Source organism: Cibotium barometz, chromosome 35 (genome assembly GCF_041138505.1).
Source record: "Cibotium barometz isolate CiBa-2024 chromosome 35, ASM4113850v1, whole genome shotgun sequence".
NCBI lineage: Eukaryota > Viridiplantae > Streptophyta > Polypodiopsida > Cyatheales > Cibotiaceae > Cibotium > Cibotium barometz.
The window spans coordinates 44,873,726-44,896,798 of NC_141080.1; the positions used below are offsets into that span (position 1 = coordinate 44,873,726).

The window sequence follows — 23,073 nt, forward strand, 5'->3', positions numbered from 1 at the left end:
TCTCTAAAGTTCTCAAGTTTTCAGTTTTGTGAGCATTGTATATATGGCAGGCAACTCCAGTGCCCCCACAAGAAAGCTCTAGGACAGAAAGATGCTCAGTTAGAGCTTGTGCATTCTCAGTGTTTGAGAAGTTTGTTGCTCTTGTTGAGAATCAAACTGGCAAAACACTGAAGGCTTTGCGTTCCGACAATGGTGGAGAGTATATGTCCAAACAGTTTCAGGACTTTTGTGATGCTAAAGGCATCAAGAGGGAGCTCTCTTCTCCTTATGATCCTCCACAAAACGGGACAGCAGAGAGGATGACCAGGACCATTCAGGAGAAGGTCCGTTCTATGTTGTCACATGCTGCGTTACCTCATGGTTTTTGGGCTGAAGCTGTTATGACAGCCGTTCATCTTATAAACAGGTCACCTAACACGAGGCTTGGTGGGAAAGTGCGAGAGGAAGTATGGACAGGGAAGCCTCCGTCATACAAGCACTTGAGAGTGTTTGGTTGCGTTGCGTACGTGCACATACGCAGGGAAATGCGCACCAAACTTGATCCTAAGTCTCACAAATGCATTTTCCTAGGATATGGTGACAGAGGTGAAATGGGGTATAGACTTTGGGATCCAGTGAATAGAGAGATTATACGCAGTAATGATGTCTTTTTTGATGAAACATGCATGTATAAGGAGCCTGCAAGGCAACAGGAGCCTGGCAGAGTCATCTTTGATGATAAAGACATCATGGACAACAACCAAGGGCTGTAAATCAGCCATTACAGCAACAAAAGCAGCCGTTAAATGGTGCTGAAAATGGTCCAAATGGACAGCCAAAGATGGCAGAAGATATCCTTATGGATATCCCACAGTTAGAGGAGATACCGGGCATGATATTTCAACCATATGGCATGGAACAGGAGCCACCAATAGGTGATATGCAGGCTGGACAGCAACCTGCAAATGATGGTCATTGGGTACGGAGGTCCACAAGACCCTCCAAAGCCCCTGACAGGTTTGTTCCAGGGGTTGACTACTTGATGCTCACTGACTGTGGGGAGCCCTCATGTTATAAGGAGGCTTTACAGAGGGTAGACAAGGCTCTTTGGGAGTGTGCTATGAAGTCAGAGATGGATTCTCTGAACAAAAATGGAACATGGAAGTTGGTGCATTTGCCTACAGGCAAGAAGGTTTTGCCATGCAAGTGGGTTTACAGGCTCAATGTTGCACATGACGCAAAGCCAAGATACAAAGCCAGGTTAGTGGCTAAGGGCTTCAAGCAGGAATATGGTGTGGACTTTGATGAGAGCTTCTCTCTAGTGGTAAAAATGACCACACTTAGAGCTGTATTAGCTTTGGTTGCTCATGATGATCTGGATTTGATTCAGATGGATGTGAAGACTGCTTTTCTTCACGGTGATCTCCATGAGGAGATATATATGCAACAGCCAGAGGGTTATGCAGTGAATGGAAAGGAGAAGCTTGTATGCAAGCTGAAAAAGAGTCTTTATGGGCTCAAACAGGCACCAAGGGAATGATATCATAAATTTGATACATTCATGAAATCCGAGGATTTCAGGAGGAGTGACATAGATCACTGCTTATACACCAAGAAAGCTTTGGATGGCAGTCTATTGATCCTCATCTTGTATGTTGATGATATGTTGATTGTCGGGAAATCTCGTAAAGAGATGGATGCCTTGAAGAAGAGGCTGCATCAGACCTTTGATATGAAAGATTTGGGTGATGCAAATCACATTTTGGGTATGCGGATACTTTGGGACAGAAATCAGCATGTGTTGTATTTGTCTCAGAAGGAATACATTGGCAAAGTTTTGCAGAGGTGCAATATGGATGGGGGGAAGAAGACTAGTACTCCTTTGCCTCCATATGTGAAACTCAGTGCTATGGACAGCCCACTGTCGGATAGTGATAGGGCTGATATGGCCAAGATTCCGTATGCTTCAGCTTGTGGCAGTCTCATGTATGCCATGGTTGCTACCAGGCCGGACATTGCATTTGCAGTGGGAGTGGTTTCTAGATACAGGGCCAAACCTGGCAAGAAGCATTGGGAAGCAGTGAAAGGTGTCATGAGATACCTGAAGGGCACACAGGATATGTGCATTTGCTTTGGCAAACAGGATGCATCAGTGCATGGTTACACGGATTCAGATTATGCTGGTCATCCAGATAACCGGAAGTCTACTACCGGTCATGTGTTTACATTCATAGGAGGTGCTGTGTCATGGATATCCAGGATGCAGAAGTGCACTGCCTTATCTACTACAGAGGCCGAGTATATTGCAGCCACAGAGGCTTGCAAGGAGGCATTATGGCTATCTCGGTTAGTGGTTGATTTGGGTTATACAGGGGATATTCCATTGTTGCATTGTGACAGTCAAAGTGCCATCCAGTTGGCAAAGAACCCTGTCTTTCATGCAAAGACGAAGCATGTGGATGTGAAGTATCACTTCATCAGAGAGGTGATAGAGAACAAGCAAATTCAGCTTGTCAAGATTCATACGGATGACAACCCGGCTGATCTGTTGACAAAGAGTTTGCCTCCAGAGCGGTTTGCTCATTGCAGACACTTGATGGGCATTGGATGAGGCCAGTTTCAGCCTTGATATGGCCTTGTATATTATCATGTACATGCTGATTTTTTCTTTTCCTTCATTTAAGGGCACTTTGCCTTTAAGTGGGAGGTTGTTGGGGTAAAGGCATTATGCCCACCCTTGTAGTGTGTACAAGCCCATAAGTTTTATAGTACATAGTACACTTAGTACTTTTAATGTACTAAGTGCACCATGTGTACTAGAGCAAATATACATGTGTGATAGGGGAGTCACACACTCGTACTATGAGTTGACTTATCCCCATATGTCTCTCTCTCTCTCTCCCTTCTTCTCTGTGTGTATGTCTCCCACGTGAAACCCTAACTCTCTCCCTTCAAAGAGGGCCTCTACTAGCATAGGAGGTGCAGCAAACTCCGTCCGGACAATGTCATGTGGGACGGAGGGTTTGCTGCGGATCATCCGTGAGAGCATGAGAATCTGAGGCCTCTCTATCTGAGACCATGCAGAGGTGACGAGCCCAGATGCCCATATTGCTGCAGCATACATCAAAGCAGGGGTGACAAGAGAGAGGGAGGGAGGGAGGGAGAGAGTACCTATGACTCCGTGAGCTGTGTGAGGAGGTTGTGAGCAGGTGAATTGTGACAGTCCGCAGGATGTGTGAGACAACGACGCGCGTGAGTAGCATAGTTACCGCGGAACGGGAACGTTCCGGGGACGTCGGATGCTAGAACAGGAGCGGGAACAGGAACGGGAGCGGATCGGGAACGTCACGGAACGCCACGTCATATGACATGTCAGCATATGACACAAAAAAATGTAACTTTTTGTATACGGATAGCCAAATATGCTTCCTAATATTTGCTCCCCCAAGACATGAACATACATTTCTGCAAGCAAAACACACCCACCCCATTTTTTTTTTTTTGGGGAACGTTCCGACGTTCCGGGAACGTGCCTTCGCCCGGAACGGCGTTCCGGCGTTCCAGGAAGGCGGAACAACGTTCCGTGGTAACTATGGTGAGTAGAAGAATTTTATCCTTTTTTTTGAACCTTAGTAAGGTTGCAAAGCCAGATTCAGAACGTTTTTAATATTAAAAAGGTGAAAAATGTTTCGTACGCTCAGTACTTAACACTTTTGAAAAAACAACCGACAAAACAACCAAACACAAAAGGTTTTGGAGTTTCAAACATTATGAAACGTTACCAAGTACAAAACGTCCTCAATAATAAAAAACGTGTTCTAAATGCAGCCTTGGTTGGCACCCTGCCTCGTCTCAAGCAGTGGATTAGTCCTTTTTCAGATGCCTCCCACTAAATGGCAGAGTGTCTAAGGACCATTTGTATCTTGTTACCTCTATAATCTGCATCATGCAGACCCTTTCTTTTCACTAATAGAAGGATCTTTTCTTGGGGAAAAAAGGTCTCAGATCGGTATCTGTCCTGGTGAGCTCGGTGTTTGGGGCTCCTGCTGTACTCCATGTTGCCATCTGGGTAATGAGTGTAGAACAATGGCTCTTGGTCTCTATGCTGCTGCAAGTCTCCAGGATATCTTGAAATGAGTCCCTTGTGGTCCTAGTCTGGCTCTGATATGATGGTCCTGGGAGGGAGTATCGTCTAGTTTGTCTACCCTGCACTGCCCTACCTCTGGAAAGAAAGAATGAGGAGTCTCTGTGTGGTGTCCATCACACAGCCAGTGTGTAAACGCAATAATCTCACTGTGTCTACAAATCTCATGTAAGAAAAGGGGCACACATTTTTCATCATCATACTGAATGACCCTAGGCACAAGGGAAAATCGTTCCCTGAATAAGCAATGGAAGCTCCCTCCAACCTCAAAGTACACTTGAAAATGAAGTATGGCACGCTCCTGCCTCCACCATCAACTCCACCTAGAGGACTGCCTCTACATGCAACCGCTGTGTTCAGACTTGAAACTGCCCTAAAGATATTCTCAATGCATATGACATGTGAATTCTTTAGGTATTTAAGCATGTTTGTAAATCCCTCTTTCATTTATGTCAGAAAGTGATCGTTGTACAAGCTCATCCTGGATGGGAGGGTAATTGGTTGGGCCCACGTTCTGTGGATATAAAGCTGCCAAAGGTCATAACTCGTCAAAGCAGCAGCTTATTTTCTTCTGTATCTAAGGAGATCCTAAGCAATGTCATCAATTGGGTAACATGCATACCATCAGTCCTCCACTCCTTGAGAAGAAAGCTGCACCGAGGAGGAGGAGGCAAGCCATAATAACCTCTGTTGACCTTATATTGTATCTCAACATGTGATCAGATGAAACAAAGCATTTGTATGGAGAAAATGAGCTGCAAATCAGCTACAAAATGTGAGGTGGGATGGAATGCTTGATCCAGATGAGACAGGACAGCATCCTAGTTTGGATACACTCAATTAGCTTGGCAATTCCCAAATATTGCAATTTGGTAATTGCGCATAATTGATACATTAATTGGCTGCACAAGTAGTAGAGACCAGCAACTAACATACATACTAGTTTTTGACAAAACAAGAATTAGAATCTTGAATCACCTGTAACCCAAGACCGTCTTTGTCCCTCTCCCATTGTAGAAGATATAAAGCCAATGCACCTATGAAAAAAAAGAGAAAATTTTCTCTATAAGGACCTGCCTTTATATACGTAGATAGATAGATAGATAGAACATGCGTGTGTGTGTGTGTGTCCACAGACGCTGGAATATGCAGAAAAGAAAGAAAAGAAAGTAACATTAACATCTACCAAACATCCCAAGGGTCTATGAGACCATAACTGGTACAATGATACCATGGGTATACTGAGGCATGGAAAAGAAACTGAGAAAAGGAAAAAGGACTATCACTAGTGTATACAGATGTGATATCAGCATGTGACTCTATATGGCAGAAACTAGTCATGATCAACTAATAATGATGCCCTCCTCAACCAATACGGATCTGATGGCCGAAAGAATATATGGCCTCTATGATGGAAGCATGTCATGGCGTCGAAGAACCACCTGGATCAGCATCTGTCTGCCAGTGGAGGGTCGTGATGCTCTGGTTGGGATGTTTGATCCGCAAAATAGATTGAGCTCTACCATTGAGGACCCCTTTGGGGTGGAGGACTCAACTGTAACTCGTGGCGGGTGCCCGGGAGACTAGGGCCTTTGACACACTTGTTGATACCATCAATGCATATTAAAACATTTAAACATGGCCACAGCCTTAACACATATCCATCATCACTTTGCATAAAACATAAAGCTGGACAAAACATCCACAAATGCTGAAAATGGAGCTTGCACGTGTGACACCGCATAGAGGCCGGAATGGGCCGACCCCCCCCTTGGAGTATTTTATTACCCAAGGAGAATAATATCATGTACAAGCTTTGAGGGCCTTACTCTCCCCACGGGAGATGCCGGATTATCCATATACAAATGCCATAACACAGCCCAACACAAGGCAACTGAGCCGGAACATAGGCTGTAGAAATGCCGAGCCAACAATATGATCCATATACCTCCGTGTGGGTACTGATTCTTCCCCAAAAACCACGGGTCTTCATGCAATAGAAAGGGTACAGCAAGTACAACTCTCCATTCAGCCGGTACAGCAGGTACAATGGCTGGTACAGCCGGTACAGCAAGTACAGTGGCTGGTACAGCAAGTACGGTGGCTGGTACAGCAAGTACAAAAGCTGGTACAGCAAGTACAGTGGCTGGTACAGCAAATACGGTGGCTGGTACAACAGGTACAGCAAGTACAAAAGCTGGTACAGCAAGTACAATGGCTGGTACAGCCAGTACGGTGGCTGGTACAGCAGGTACAGCAAGTACAAATGTTGGTACAACACATACAATGGCTAGAAATCGTAATAAATGATTGAATACCCTTGCCTTCAGTATTTCTTCGCGATGGAAGCCTCCAAAACAGTCCCCAACAGCCGGTATTCTTCATGGGCAGCCTTCAAGAGAGAGAGAAAGAGAGTAGCCATCATTAGAGAAACCTTCAACGGTGGTAGAGGCTAGTGTGCAGCAAGAGAGCCTCTATTAATGAAGAGAGAGGGCTCCAATTCATAGATTTGGGCCTCCCATGAGCTAAAGTGGCAAGAGAAGGCTACAATGACAAGTGGAGAGCCACACAATAGCTGAAGTGACAAGTGTGAGGCCACTTGTCTCACTTTGATCCACTTTCTAACAAGTGTCAGGCCACTTGTCTCACTTTGGTCCACCTCCTTGCCACATGTCCCAATCTAAGAGATGGGTCCTTCCATAAACTTTATCTCTAAAAATATCCCAACTGGTAGACATTCTGTCATAGGCACTTTGCCAACTCTTGGTATCTGCTCAATTCCAGATGTAATGACGCGAACAGAATTTCCATCGGAGTCGGGCCAAAAATAGCAACTCTCCTAAATTTTAGGAGTGTGGTCCTTTGTATTCTAGGATAATCCTCCATTCCCAAAGCTTGTACTTTCCAAATATTTAAACATCCTGGAGTCCACCAGACCCCTTTCAGACTGGGAAATGTCCAGGCTGGTGACATCCTCCCCAACTTCTTAAAAGTTGTCTGCAACTTTAAGCTTCAAGCCATATATTCAAGATATAATCATGTCCCATCGATTGGGCGAGACGAGACAATCTCAAAAAATCCAATATAACTGAAGAATCCATGTCCCAAAGAAATGGGTGAGATTAAATAAGTCTCCATAATACCAATATCAAAATCATGTCCCAAGATAAATGGGTGAGACAAAAACAGTCCCATAAGTCCAGATATCATAATCATGTCCCAAGATAAATGAGCGAGACAAATCAGTCCCATAAGTCCAAATATCATAATCCATGTCCCAAGTAAATGGGCGAGACAAAATAGTCCCATAAGTCCAGATATCATAATCCATGTAGATCACCAAGGAGCTGCCTCGACGCCCGGCCCGACTTCAGTGCCCATATTCTCTACCATTGGCTCTATGTTCTACCAAGCAAGGTAGCAACATCTTGAAGAGCACTTAGGACAAGAGAAATACTACACAGCGCGGCTAAACAAGGAGTCCTGAAAACAATCACTCGCAGGCATAGATAACCTGGTGTTCCATACGCATTTCTGCTACACATAGTTTATAGGCATTTCGGCCACCAATAGTTTGTAGGCATTTCGGCTACCAACTCACACTACCCTCTCAAGTGCCCATGTTCCCTTCCATCTGCTCTCTATTGTTCCACCCACACATGGTAGAAACAATCTTCAAGAGAGCACGTAGGACAAGAGAACACTACACAGGGTATGTTGTGCTTGTCACTACCCTTTGAAGTGCCCATGTTCCCTTCCATCTGCTCTCTATTGTTCCACCCTCACATGGTAGAAACAATTTTCAAGAGAGCACGTAGGACAAGAGAACACTACACAGGGTATGTTGTGCTTGTCACTACCCTTTGAAGTGCCCATGTTCCCTTCCATCTGCTCTCTATTGTTCCACCCTCACATGGTAGAAACAATCTTCAAGAGAGCACGTAGGACAAGAGAACACTACACAGGGTATGTGAATCATGAGTTCCATAAGTCCAATGCATCCCAAATAAAGGGAGCCAAAAAGAATAATCCATCCCAGTAAAAGGGAGCCATAAACATAATCCATAAACCTGAGGATGGATCCAAATTCCTAGAAAAGAAGTCCAGGAATCCATACACCTGTATACGATAATCCTTGTATACCATAACTCTTACCACATACTCCGTGCTAACCACACACCTTGGAGTAGAGGTGGACTTTATCCATAAAAGCATCATATCCATGAGATATCCAAAGATTTCTTCTCTATAAACTCGGACAGATTCGTCCATAAAAATTGCTTGTGAAGCCCAATATCTATATAAATCTCGTCTAAGAAAGAAATCTCCATAGATATAATGCATCCCAATAAAGAGAGCCATGAAAAGAATTCATCCCATTAAAGGGAGCCATGAAAAGAATTCATCCCATTAAAGGGAGCCATAAACAATGTTTCCCTGAAACCATCTCAAGGCAAACAACAACACCTTTCTCCTTGCATAGCTATACAAGGGTTAGTGAACATCAAAAACACTTCATAGTAAATAGCCAACGCACCAACTTTGCAAACTCAAAGTATACTTAGCTTTTCTTTGCCAGGTTGGTCATGAAGCCAAAAGAAATATCTCCTCACCATATCCTTAAAATATCCCGAGATATATCTCCATATAGCTTGCCTTTAAGCTTGATAATATAATCCGCAATATCCATATGGAAAGAGTGCTAAACGTGTGCACACAAAGCCAACTCCATACTTCCAAGATAAATTTTGTGAATTCATAAATCCTTAGACCAAGCTGTCTATTGCTCATGCTCTTGCTTCATAGGCTCTGAAGTGGCTGAATAGCAATGATGGTAAGTGTGGTCTCCACTCCAGATCTTTTCTCTTCCTTATTGATAGAAGGAAGCCTCCGCTTCCAAGAAAGCCTATGCTCTGATACCAATGTAACTCGTGGCGGGTGCCCGGGAGACTAGGGCCTTTGACACACTTGTTGATACCATCAATGCATATTAAAACATTTAAACATGGCCACAGCCTTAACACATATCCATCATCACTTTGCATAAAACATAAAGCTGGACAAAACATCCATAAATGCTGAAAATGGAGCTTGCACGTGTGACACCGCATAGAGGCCGGAATGGGCCGACCCCCCCCTTGGAGTATTTTATTACCCAAGGAGAATAATATCATGTACAAGCTTTGAGGGCCTTACTCTCCCCACGGGAGATGCCGGATTATCCATATACAAATGCCATAACACAGCCCAACACAAGGCAACTGAGCCGCAACATTGGCTGTAGAAATGCCGAGCCAACAATATGATCCATATACCTCCGTGTGGGTACTGATTCTTCCCCAAAAACCACGGGTCTTCATGCAATAGAAAGGATACAGCAAGTACAACTCTCCATTCAGCCGGTACAGCAGGTACAATGGCTGGTACAGCCGGTACAGCAAGTACAAAAATTGGTACAGCAAGTACAGTGGCTGGTACAGCAAGTACGGTGGCTGGTACAGCAGGTACAGTGGCTGGTACAGTAAGTATGGTGGCTGGTACAACAGGTACAGCAAGTACAAAAGCTGGTACAGCCAGTACGGTGGCTGGTATAGCCAGTACGGTGGCTGGTACAGCAGGTACAGCAAGTACAAATGCTGGTACAACACATACAATGGCTAGAAATCATAATAAATGATTGAATACCCTTGCCTTCAGTATTTCTTCGCGATGGAAGCCTCCAAAACAGTCCCCAACAGCCGGTATTCTTCATGGGCAGCCTTCAAGAGAGAGAGAAAGAGAGTAGCCATCATTAGAGAAACCTTCAACGATGGTAGAGGCTAGTGTGCAGCAAGAGAGCCTCTATTAATGAAGAGAGAGGGCTCCAATTTATAGATTTGGGCCTCCCATGAGCTAAAGTGGCAAGAGAAGGCTACAATGACAAGTGGAGAGCCACACAATAGCTGAAGTGACAAGTGTGAGGCCACTTGTCTCACTTTGATCCACTTTCTAACAAGTGTCAGGCCACTTGTCTCACTTTGGTCCACCTCCTTGCCACATGTCCCAATCTAAGAGATGGGTCCTTCCATAAACTTTATCTCTAAAAATATCCCAACTGGTAGACATTCTGTCATAGGCACTTTGCCAACTCTTGGTATCTGCTCAATTCCAGATGTAATGACACGAACAGAATTTCCATCGGAGTCGGGCCAAAAATAGCAACTCTCCTAAATTTTAGGAGTGTGGTCCTTTGTATTCTAGGATAATCCCCCATTCCCAAAGCTTGTACTTTCCAAATATTTAAACATCTTGGAGTCCACCTTTCAGACTGGGAAATGTCCAAGCTGGTGACATCAACTGCTAGTGTGGGCAGTTGGTTCTGATGTGAATGACGACTGAAGAAATCTCTAATGACCCGGTACGATGTAAGACCAAGCTCCCCGTACATGAGCTGCTGCGCACACCTCCACTTCTCCTTCCTCTCGCACCTGCGCCCTTCTCTGCCTGCCCCTCTCTTCTTCCGCTGCCCTCTGCCCTGCTCGGACTTACTGCCCCAGCTTCTCCTGCTCACGCTTTTGCTGCCCGCGCTGCCCCCACCTCCTCCCGCGCTGCCCGCATTGCCTCTTTCTCTGCTGCATCGTTGCCCACCTTCCTCTTCTCCCGCCCCTTTTGCTCTGCTTTTCTGCTCCTCTTCTACCCACGGCACGCCTTTTCTTTCTTACCTTACCTGCTTTTCTCTCTCCTCCCCCGCCACGCGAACCATTAATTTTACAGAAGCTGAGCTTGTGACCCTTTTCGCTGAGATCGAAAAAGACAAACAAACCTCATTGCCAAAATCTTCGGGTCACATCCGTCCCATCTCCGCCCGGGCCCGTGATTGGGTACTTGCGGCATTGCTCTCCGACTTTGCACTCTACTTCAAAGATGTCAAGCTACTTGGGAGAGGTGGACTTCGATGCTAAGGAAGCAGCCTCAAAGGTGCTGAAGGGCAGCCCATTCCATTGGGCCGAGGAAGATGTTCTTCCTACCATACACCAACTATTTTGACCCTATTGAAGAAGACTGGAACCGCTTTCCACTTACACTCAGATCCCTAGGTCTTCCACATGCGTATTGGTCCACGCTGGAGACCATTGGGTCAGCTTTTTGGCTGGTCCTATAGGTGCCCCTTATCTCTACCTTGCTGACCTCTGCCACCCACGAGGTAACTGCCTTGGCAGATGTTGGTCCCCAGGGTTATGGTGCTTGCTCATGACAATGAACTTATTGATGACTTTCTGTTTCTTCCAAGATCTCCTAATGATCCGTTGAAGCAACATATGAAGATTGCAGGTAGCCCTAACCAATGTTGTGTATGTCACTAGCAGGGGCACTTTGCAAGGGATTGCCCTAGGGCTCGGGGTAATAGGAGGCAGCCCAAACGCGCTTCTCAGACAACACAGCCTAAGGCTTTGTCTCGACAAACGTTCTGTTAGCAGTGGTGTGTCGTCTCTCATGGGGACATAAGAGAAAGGATGACTTTCAGAGGACGCCCATCTCTATCATACTCCTGGGCATAACCACAGAAGCTGGGATAGATGTATCTTTGCACGATTGGATAGTTTCTATTTGGATACAATTGGGGCCTGGATAGAGGAGGCACCATTGCTATCATGCCTGGCACCACCAAGTCAGATCATTGCCCGGTGGTTGTGTGCCTCAAGGAGGCCAGGACTCACATCCCCCCATGTCCGTATCCTACTGTCTATTTGGATGTAGAGATTTCACATGAGATCAAAGAGATTTGCAGGTCATGTGACAAACCCGACCCCTCGATAGAGAGTTGCATTGGGCTTGGAGAGGACCAGCCAGTATTATCAGTGTGTTGCTTTGGACAAGAAACAAGAAGCACACGAAAAGGAAAGAGCTATAAGGTGCAGGATTGCTGCACTTCAGAGGGAACACGAGAAGCAGCCACAATCTCCTTGGATCCTGTACCTCTTATCTACACTTAGAGTAGAGTTGCATACAGGGTTGTTTCTCATACTGGTACGAACCTATCCGTACCGTACAGTTCATACGGTATAGTACCGTACGGTATGATATTCAACCCCCGCCCCCCCAAACCTTGAGGAAAAAATTCCAAATGCTCAAAAAAAATAGAAATCCTACTCAAAACGAAGATCACAAAGGCCCGCAATACTTCGCAACTTTCGTATCCACTCAGTATTCCATATGGGGTTGCTGAGAGACCTAAAAAATCTGGCAAGGTAGACTAGTAGTGTACACTTGATTGGTAGGATGAGAGAATCTTGCTACATCACTTCATAGTTGATGTGTACGTACTGTACGTATTTGTATGTTGTTCCGTACAGATAAAATTTTTGTGTACGTAAAAATACGTACCAATGTAAAAAATATCAATCTATATGGCATTTCATATCAAAATACACATAAAAAGATCCAAATACATTTTAGATTGTGAGAGAGACCTACAAGACAATCTAATAAGGTCTTTGCTAATACGCATTTGATTAGTAATCACAAAACCCTTGCCGCAAGTTGTAAAACTTGTTACTTCAGAAATCAAACATCAGATACTAAAACCAGTTTTCAATCAGAGATCAATCACCAATCACCACTCTTAGCTCTATATAAACTGATGAATCAGTGTCTACACAACAAAAGTCTCGACTCTCATCCATGTTAAAAGGCTGCAAATGCATCAAAACAAACTGAATACAATGCACATACTACATAGCAAGCTGCAACACTACATCATAGAAATGTCCTCAAAAGGCCCATAAGGGCTAGTCCAGAGTCTAGACTCCGCAACGAAACGTGATCTAAGAGTCAAAACTCCTCATCAGATGATGATGATGACGATGCACCAGAAGATAAATAAACGTACGGATCGATCCGTACGCGTACGGATCCAAACAGTAGATCCGTGCAATACGGATCGATCCGTACGTACGTACGACTGCAACATTGCATCACTTGGAGATCCCTGGTATAGGTAGGCTAGACAGTCAGATCCTCAAGTTATGTATGAGGGAGAAGATTTGGACAGGGCCATTTTGATCTATAGAGGAGTCCCTAAACCTATCACCCTAGATGCACTGCACGTATTTGTGCAAGGATGGTCCCTCAGTCATAAACGCTACACTGGGAGACCTTTGGTAACACATTACCCATCCAGGCTCTTCTAGATCCAACTAGGAGAGACACATCTCCATGTTCTGGTTCCTCAAGCATTGTAGACTCCTCCCCCCCAAACCTTCCCTCACATTCAAGCTTAATGCTCCATAGTTTGTAAGTGTTTTTTTTTATAACATATTTAATCGTACGGTATCCCAAAGTTTCATATCGTACCAAAAATTCCCAGTCGGTATCGTATTTTCGTATCGTGAGAACTATGGTTAGAAATGGCCATGGATAGGCAAGGCCCCTAGGCTGAGTTCTCATCTCATGCTAACAAGGCCTTTTGGGTACAGATGAGTGGCAAATGCAACGAACACTTCTTCTCAGCACATGGGCCCACCCATAGTAGGGAATGTGTAAGATACTTGCAGGTCTCACTCCGAAAGATTCAGATTGAGAAGGATAAGGTGAGGAGTATTGCATCAGATTTTTATCGGATATTGCTTTCTCCAGAGGCCATCCCTCCGCAAAGAGATGTTGCACAACAAAAAGTTTAATCCTATGCATACAAAGCCAAAACAAGCATGTTACTCCTCCCGAACCACGCAAACTCCCCCCCCCTTCCCTGAGTGTTGCGTGTTGCCCTCTATAACAGCGGACTCCCAAGCATAAACAGGCACCTTGAGTAGCCATCTATCAGAGCTTCAGTGAATCTCTGTAAAAGATAATCTCTCTCCCTATAAAAGTCTCTACAAAACCTCCTGGTCTAGACCATAGAGTTCCATTGCAATTCCATATAGCCATGTGAATTTTGTATATGGTTTGACAGACCCCACGCTGTCATGCATTTGTCTGTAAGTATGACCCCATGTTGTCACGCGTTTGGATACGGGCTCGACATCAGCACCATATCCAGGAGCGGCTAGCTCACTTACACTCACATTCACACCCGGAGATCATGCTCCGAGGTATTTTTGCCTTGCCATCGCCTATGTATCACATATTACACCCCCATTATGGTACTGGTTGGAGCTAGACAGATTTGCATTGCATTCTTGTATACCCTGCGCATATAGGTTGCATACTGAGCCTCTAGCAGTAGTGCTCCATCCATCACAACCCCCCCCCCCACTAGCTCAGTACTTTCGTAGTTTATTTCATGTTCATTTTGTCCTTTTTTTTCTGGACACCCGAAGGACATTGACAGTTGTACATTGATTTGTCTCATAGGCCAAGTTTGGCCTCTAGCAGACGTTAATACAGCTTTCTTTCTTTCTTTCTTTCTCCCCCTCTCTCTCCCTCTCTCACTCTCAACAAAGCGGGAGACATGCTAGACCCCAGCAACTACAGGACTATCATGATTGGTCATACATTGGCCAAACTTTATGGCGCAATGCTCAAGGCAGACTTGAGCTCATATGCAAAGGAGGAGGGACTGCGAGCACCAGGGCACGCTGGATTCCAACGAGCTTTCTCCACTATTGACCATATATTCACTTTGAGATGTCTGATTGACCAGCTAGGACGTGGGAGAAGAGATTATACTGCTCCTTTGTGGATTTTCGCATAGCATTTGACACGGTGCCACGAGAGAGACTCTTCCAGCCCCTACAGTCATTGGGGATCCCATCAGAGACGATTTGGGGCATATATGCTTTATATGAGCAGATCCTCAGGCGCATACGATGCCCTGGGGAGCTATCTCATGTTATTGCTAGCACCGTAGGTGTGAAGCAAACCAAGCACACTTCTAGGAGCCCCGCACGAAGGAGTGGTTGTGCTCGATATCAGCACCATATCCAAGAGCGGCTAGCTCACTTACACTCACACCCGAAGATCATGCTCCGAGGTATTTTTGTCTCGCCATCGCCTATGTATCACATATTACACCCCCATTATGGTACTGGTTGGAGCTAGACAGATCTGCATTGCATTCTTGTATACCCTACGCATATAGGTTGCATATTGAGCCTCTAGCAGTAGTGCTCCATCCATCACATCCCCCCACTAGCTCAGTACTTTCATACTTTATTTCATGTTCATTTTGTCCTTTTTTTTTTGGACATCCAAAAGACATTGACAGTTGTACATTGATTTGTCTCATAGGTGGAGCTACAGGAGAGACTGAGAGTGGTAGCACAGGATCCAGAGGCCAAATACATGTGGATCAGCTTACAGCTCTCACAGGACAGGGTTATATACATAGCCCTATGTTATTTTCCTCCATCAGGATCCTCCTATGTCATTACAGAGGACATGCCACAAGAGGAGGAGACAGGAGCCTCGCCATACACTTGTCTGTCAGAGGAGATTATGCATTATTCTACACTAGGGGAAGTATTTCTTACGGGTGACTTCAGTGCCCACACACAAAGCAGACAGTGTGAGGTGTATGACAATGATGACATGGAGATCCTCCACCCTGTGGATCCAGAGGAGATAGGAGCTAGTCGGGCATCAAAGGACACTAGACAAGACAGAGGACATTATGGGGACCACTTACTGGAGTTGGGAGCCAGGAATCGTCTCGTTATTTATAACAGGATGCTACAGTGGCCGGGATCAGGAGGGCTGACATGCTTCCCACATGGGGGTCATACACGGACCGGAGGCACGGTGGTAGACTACATTATGGGGTCTTTGGAGGCATCACAGCTTGTCACCTCATTCTCCATTCCACCTCGTCCTATTGGGGCAGATCATACATGGCATTTTCACTAGCCGGATCACCAGTATCACCAGCCCCCCACATACCGACGCCACACACTACCATCTACTTCACACATGACATGGTAGACATATACACTGGCAAAGTAGAGGATGGGCTCCTACTTATGGATCCCCTCGCACCTATGGATACTATTACAGCCCAGTTGGCATCACTCCTACACACGGCTGCATTACAAAGCTCCCCACATCGTGTCCACTCAAGAGAGCCTGCGAGATCTGGGACTGTCCTAGAATAGATGGTATGATGACGAGTGTAGAGCCCTATACTCACGGCTCCGCATACACAGAGCCTTGGGAGCCATCATAGAGCAGCAGTCGAGGAGAGAGATGAGGAGACTTACTCGCCGCAAAAGGCGGGCCTTCTCAGAAATACAGGAGCTAGAGATCTTCTATTTCTTCATGAGTAGAGATAGCCCTATCTCATGGCGGCACTTAAGAGAGCCCCGGACACCGACACCTATTGCAGACCCACACACATGGCACACATATGCAGAGGGCCTATACCACGCCCCACAGCAGCCACATATACCTTAGCCACCACAGGAGCCTCGACCTACCACAACTAGCTTCGTTACCCACTCGATGGTAAAGGAAGCTATCCGCCGCCTACAGCATGGACGGGCCACCTACCATATGGGCCTACAGGGTGAGCATCTCATATATGCAGTAGATTCTTTGGCTCCTTTTCTTGCACACCTATTTAACAGGGCACTAGCAGAGCGTTTGCCTGCGGAGTGGACGATGCACACCATTGTGCCGATCCACAAAACAGGGGATATGCTCGATCCGAGCAACTACAGGACGGTTATGGTTGGCCACGTGTTGGCCAAACTCTATGGTGCAGTGTTGGAGCAAGAGCTTAGCTTATATGCTGAGCGAGCAGGTTTACGCTCATCAGGGCAGGCAGAGCTTTCTCTACCACTGACCATGTATTCACTTTGAGATGTATGATTGATTAGGCTAGAGTGAGGACGAGAAAGCTCTATTGCTGCTTTGTGGATTTCCGCAAGGCATTTGACACAGTACCACGAGAGAGGCTCTTTCAGCGCCTGCAGTCTCTTGGCATACCAGCAGATATGACATGGGGCATCTATGCATTATATGAGCAAGTTTTTGGGTGAGTCAGATGCCCAGGAGGTATGTCCGAGACTATTGCTAGCACCATTGGTGTAAAGCACGGATGCCCACTTTCCCCCACGCTATTTGGGTTATACATTGATGAGGTGGCTGACTTCATTACACGGGGAGGCGGAGATGGAGTTGATTTAGCAGGTACCTCAGTACATATTATGCTTTATGCTGATGATATTGTACTGGTGTCTGAGTCTCCAGGAGGTCTACAGCACATCTACATGCACTCGATGGTTTCTGCACACACAGGGGTCTTACTGTGAACCTTGGGAAAACCAAGGTTATGGTCTTTCATACATCGAGACAGGGCAGGAGTCAGCTGACATTCACTCTCGCAGGACGTCATGTGGAGGTGGTGACATCATACGGGTACCTAGGGGTTACCTTCTCTGCAGTAGTCACGCGCTTCACCATGGGTTCGACAGCCAGAGCTAGATTGACACGAGGATATGCAGCATTGGCTATGCTAGAGAGACGGTGCCACCAAGCGCATTTTCAGGAGCCCCAGACCATACGTACGTCGTACGACTGAAACCATACGTCCCTGCCGTACCGTACGGATTCGTACGATACCGTACAAATATTTTTTTATTTTTAATTTTATTTTATTTTATTTTTTGTTGTTGTTGTTGTTGTTGTTGTTGCGTGGAGCAATTTCAGTCTTCTAGAGAGCCATTCATCGCCCTTTGTAGCCTGGAGGGAGCTGTTTGTCAGGAGCGTGTGCACTTGCCATTGCCATATTAGGCAAGCAATCATATTGCCTGATGAGGAGGAGGCGGCAATCTTCATGGAGCTCTATAGTGAGCTTGTGGCAGCAGATACTCGCAGCACCAGGAGTCAGCATGGATGGGGCCGAGCGATTGGAGTTCATGGGCCTCCGCCTTCGGCATCGGCAAAGGGTGGCCTTCGCACATATGTGAGGCGGGGATCCTCGAGCTCCAATCCCCACCTTCATGATGATATTCCATTGCCCCCTCATGATGATACCCCACTGCCTAGAGAGCCCTTGTTTGGTGATGATGGCAACCTACTTAGCGAGAATGATCCCCAGAGTGTCTCGTCCACCTTCGAAGAGTCCTCTTCAAAGAACTCTCTTGATGGACACTCTAGTAGTGATCATGTTGATGATCACGCAGATGTTGATGATGATGTAGACTTTTGATATGTTATAGCTCTCTAGGCATTGGGCATCTATCTCCTTCTAGCCCATCGATGATGTATTGTAGTATGTAGTATCATGTATGTACGCATGTTGGCGGTCGCCCATGCCATGAGTTTTTGGCATTTCCTTTTGTAGCAATTTTGTACTCTAATGGCATGATGACATTATGTTCATGGTTCTACTATTTTGTAACTTCTTGTCTACAATTTTTAAGTTTAGAAAGTATTTTTTTTAAAAAAACGTACTAATATCGTACCGTACCTCAAAAAATTTTAAGGTACCAATTAGTACCGTATTTTATCGTACCATACCGTATCGTACCTTTCGTACTAACTAACCATGCCCCAGACGAAGGGGTGGCTATTTGACACATTAGTCACACCGGCACTGATGTATGGAGCAGCGGTATGGGCGCCAGTCCTTGCTACCCATTAGTGGACATAGATAGAAAGACCACACGCCCTCATGATGGCACGCATGATACGCAGAGTTTGTTGCGCCTCCTATGATGGTAGACACATACAGAGTGATGCCACAGGACAGATTGTCATACAGAGCTTTTGAGGCATCTAGACAGCTGGCTGAGGCAGGAGACAGAGGATCATGGTATGCATAGGTCACACATTGGTTCTCACAGCATGGTCTAGACATGGATCATCTACCACCATTCCAGTATGACAAGGATGCACCACATATCTGTCTCTCTCATAGTGAGAGGAACAGAGTATTGAGACAAGACCTATGGCAACTCTATACACAAGAGACATGGATATCACCCGCACAGCCTCTTCCAGCGAAGATGCTATACTACAAAGATCACTTCATGAGTATCACTCATGATGGATTTATAGAGAGGCCTAGATACATGGAGGGCTTTTTACCACACGGCTCCTGAGTAGCTATTGGTCAGCTTAGAGTCTCATCACATCAATTGGAGATCGAGACTGGCAGAGCAGCACGGATCCCCTGAGAGGAGAGGGTATGCAAATTGTGCAGAGAGGAGGTGGGGAGTGAGGAGCATTATGTATGTAGATGCAGAGCATATACAGCAATCAGAGAGAGATATCCCATATTATTCAGAGAGCCACATTCCCTACGCCAGATCTTTGAGGCAGCACACCAGCACATACTAGGGAGATTCATTCTAGACATACAGCGTCACAAAGAGATCATTACAAGCTCAGACAGCTCCAGAGGGGGGACAACAGACACAAATTACTACATTTTTTCAAAGATCCACTCCACTCCCAGCCCCTACACAGCAGGGAATTACTCTCCAGAGCAGAGACACTCAGAGCTCGTAGGAGATAGAGGACACCTGGCTTTCGGACACCACGCCTATACCACAGAGAGATGACAGAGATCAGACCTCAGTTTCACAGAGGGTGCAGAGCGACTGGCTCGCTTCAGAGCAGACCCAGGCATGTTCTTCAGGGAGCTGTGGACACCCCCTTCATTGATGTATACCATTTTATACCCCCAGTATGGTACAGGATGGAGCTAGCTAGATTTCATATCATGATTATATACTCCATGCATATAGCTTTGCATTCTCCTAGTAGTAGAGCTCCATCCCCTCCCCCACTCATTGTACTTATTGCACACCCAGATTCAGCTTTTTAGTTCAGTACTTTTTCATTTTGTTGGGATGACAGAGGATACCCCACACAAGTACACTGATTTGTCTCATAGGCCGAGTTTGGTCTTCTGGAAGACGTTTAAAAAAACTCTCTCTCACACTGATTTGTCTCATAGGCCGAGTTTGGTCTTCTGGAAGACGTTTAAAAACTCTCTCTCTCTCTCTCTCTCTCTCTCTCTCTCTCTCTCTCTTTCGCTTTTGCCGCCATGTGCCCCCCTTCCCTGCCCTCTTCGCTGTTCGCTGCCTGCCTGCCCCCCCCCCTTCGCCTCCGCTTTTGCCGCCCTGCCCTGTTTTTGTTTTCGCTTTTGCCGCCCTGTGCCCCCCTTCCCTGCCCTCTTCGCTGTTCGCCTACCTGTCCTGTCGGGCCCCCAAGGCAGCAACATAACTCTCTTCTCCTCTCTTTCCCCTTTTCCCTACATGACTTGAACCCCCCCTGTTGCTGCTGTTTTGCTCCTGTGTCATGGATTAATTGTCAGTCCATTGGCTGTGGGAATCTGCAAAAAGTCATGACCAAGACCGGGTTTAAAGAGGAGCTCGTGAAGATGGAGGACAAGCTCGGCACAATTATCAAAGAAAACAAGAAGATGGTCGACTCTTCCGTCACCGCAATCATAAACCGCCTCTCCAAACTCGAGAAAGGATTTGAAAAAATCCAAGAGCTCGAAGAGAGATCTTCCAAGCAAGAGGCTGAGATTTCAGCTTTAAAGGAGGAACTAGTGGAGGCCAAATCGCATGCTAAGAGTCAAGCGGCTGAAATCTCAGCCCTCAAAAAGGAGTTGGCAGCCACTTCAAAAAGGAGTTGGCAGCCACTTCAAAAAGCAATCTTGAGGATGGAAAATTTCAGCCCTCCTTTCTTGAAGAGCTGAATACCATCAAGGAGCAAATGAGGATCATTCGAGAGGAAGAGGAACAACATAAAGAGAAGACATCTTCATGGGTGGAGGTGATCACAAAGACACAAAAGAAGATGGACGAGGCGGAGAAATGGATCGAGGTCGCCAAGAAAGGGAAAGGTAAAGAATCGCCACCCATCCCCACTCCCACCATCATCAACATGACCCTTGAAGAGGAGCAAAGGAGGAAGACCCGGGCCTTACATGTACGAGTGTCCGGTCTAAAAGACCGTGATGATGCGGAAGGGGAAACCAAGGAGCTCTTCTCTATGATGGGCATTGAAGCCACGCACACAAAGGCATGGAGAGTGGGAAAGAAGAGAGAAGGTAGTGGTGGCGAATCTTCTAAGGAGAGAGCACTTATCATTCGTTTCCCCTCCATGGAAGCGAAGAAGGACTTCTTGAAGAGACGTCCTACACTCAAGAAGACAGGAATATTTCTTGGAGATGACCTCACACTCTCGCAACTTGCCCACATGAAAGAAGTTATGCCAGAGATAAGGACAGCCCGAGAGAAAGGGAAAGTGGCCTTCTATAGAGATGGTAGAGTGGTGATTATGGAGAGGCGCTCTTCATGACGGCGCGAGACCTATGGGACTACACTCAAAGTTGCTACTTGGAATTGTAATGGATCTCTACGTCTTGATATAGGGGCTTTTGAGGATAGTTTCACTGGGAGGGACATCATCTTCTACTGTGAGACGCATCAGGCTCCTAGACAGTCCATGCCACATGTTAGTGGATACCGATGGGAGACAGCTTGTAGACAGGAGACTCGTTCAGAGCATAGAGGACGGGGCTCAGGAGGAGTGGCAGTATTGTTTAGAGAGGAGCTACAACAACTGATACATATAGTCCGCAGAGATGAGCAGGCTAGGTACATGTGGGTTAGACTGAGGGCAGAGACGGGCAGATATCTCTACATTGCTGTATGCTATTTTGCTCCTAGTACATCAGTGTATGCATCACCTAGCGGGCAGTCTCCCTTTTCTATTTTGGATGATGACATTTGGGAGTTCTCAAGGGATGGTGACATCATTCTCCTGGGGGACTTCAATGCCAGGACCGCCCATAACCAGACAATATTTTATGATACCTCCGAGGAGATGTTGAGGGAGCTTGATGTTAGGGATATGGGCCTATCTAGACTCTCACAGGATGAGGAACATACAGTGTATGGGCGGTATTTGATAGACATGGGGACTGCACATGGATTGGCCATCCTGAATGGCCTCCAGAGATTCCCGACATCGGGCGGTTTCACTTGCTTTCCACATAGGCATGGTGCTAGTACAGTGGACTATGTTATGGCTTAGCCCAGTCTCATTCCCTCTTTTCAGGATTTTATGGTAGGCACTAGGCCGGTTGGAAGAGCAGTGGATCATGCTATCTTGTCCTTCACTCTCACATTTCAGTTCAGCACCGCTCCATTGGGACAGGTCTCCACACACAGGCTAGATTATATGCATCTATTCTTAAGCAAGAGTTGAGTAGATGGGCAGAGAGAGAGGGCATACGTGCATCAGGGCAGGCAGGGTTCAGGAGAGGTTTCTCCACTCTTGACCATATCTTGACACTCAGAGCTATTATTGAGGAGGGCAGATTATATGGTAGGAGGATTTATTGTTGCTTTGTGGATTTCCGCAAAGCTTTTGACACAGTACTTGTTGGGTTTTATGCTGTGTATGCACCCAGAGGAGTGCTAGTGATCATCAGTAGGTTACTGGGGCACTTTTTACTTCAGTTAGTGGAGGTTTTTTCCCCCAGTTTAGTTCATTTTCACTTATATGCAGGTTATAAGTGTTTTGGTCCACCCGGCACATTTATGGCCGGTCATGTGAACACTTATCCTTTAGGGGTCACTATCATGTGGCTTGTACTTCACATTTTTCATTCATGGAGATATCTACATCAGTCGTGTTCACTCCCTGCTGGTTTTCTATGCTTGTTTTCTTTCTGTAAACCCTAACCCTAACCCTGATTAGGTCTTCAATTGGTATCAGAGCAATTGAAGTTTGGCCCTTGCCCATTGCTGTACACTGCCTGCGCTCAGCACTACCCGTACATCAAACGTACAGTCTCCGTACATCAGAGCCGCCTTCAGTCACACGTGCGCCTGCTGCCCGTACACCCATAGTGCGCCGCCTTCAGCTTCAGCTGTGCGCCTTATGCCCGTACATCCAGTCGCACATCCAGTCGCACGTCGCCTTCAATAAAGTACTACAACACGCGTCGCCTACACTTACACACGTGTACTAGCCACCGTACGTCTACGCCTTCAGCGCCAATAGTA

At 46.1% G+C, this 23,073-nt stretch overlaps 1 protein-coding gene across 1 annotated transcript in view; it reads right to left on the bottom strand.

Annotated features, from left to right (window-relative positions):
- PHT4;5 (phosphate transporter 4;5) overlaps positions 1–23,073 on the bottom strand; it is a 167,265-nt gene that overhangs the window by 60,385 nt on the left and 83,807 nt on the right. The window contains exon 7 of the mRNA XM_086774931.1: positions 5,102–5,160. Coding sequence (XP_086631057.1) covers positions 5,102–5,160 — 59 coding nt within the window. The remainder of the gene's footprint in view (positions 1–5,101; positions 5,161–23,073) is intronic.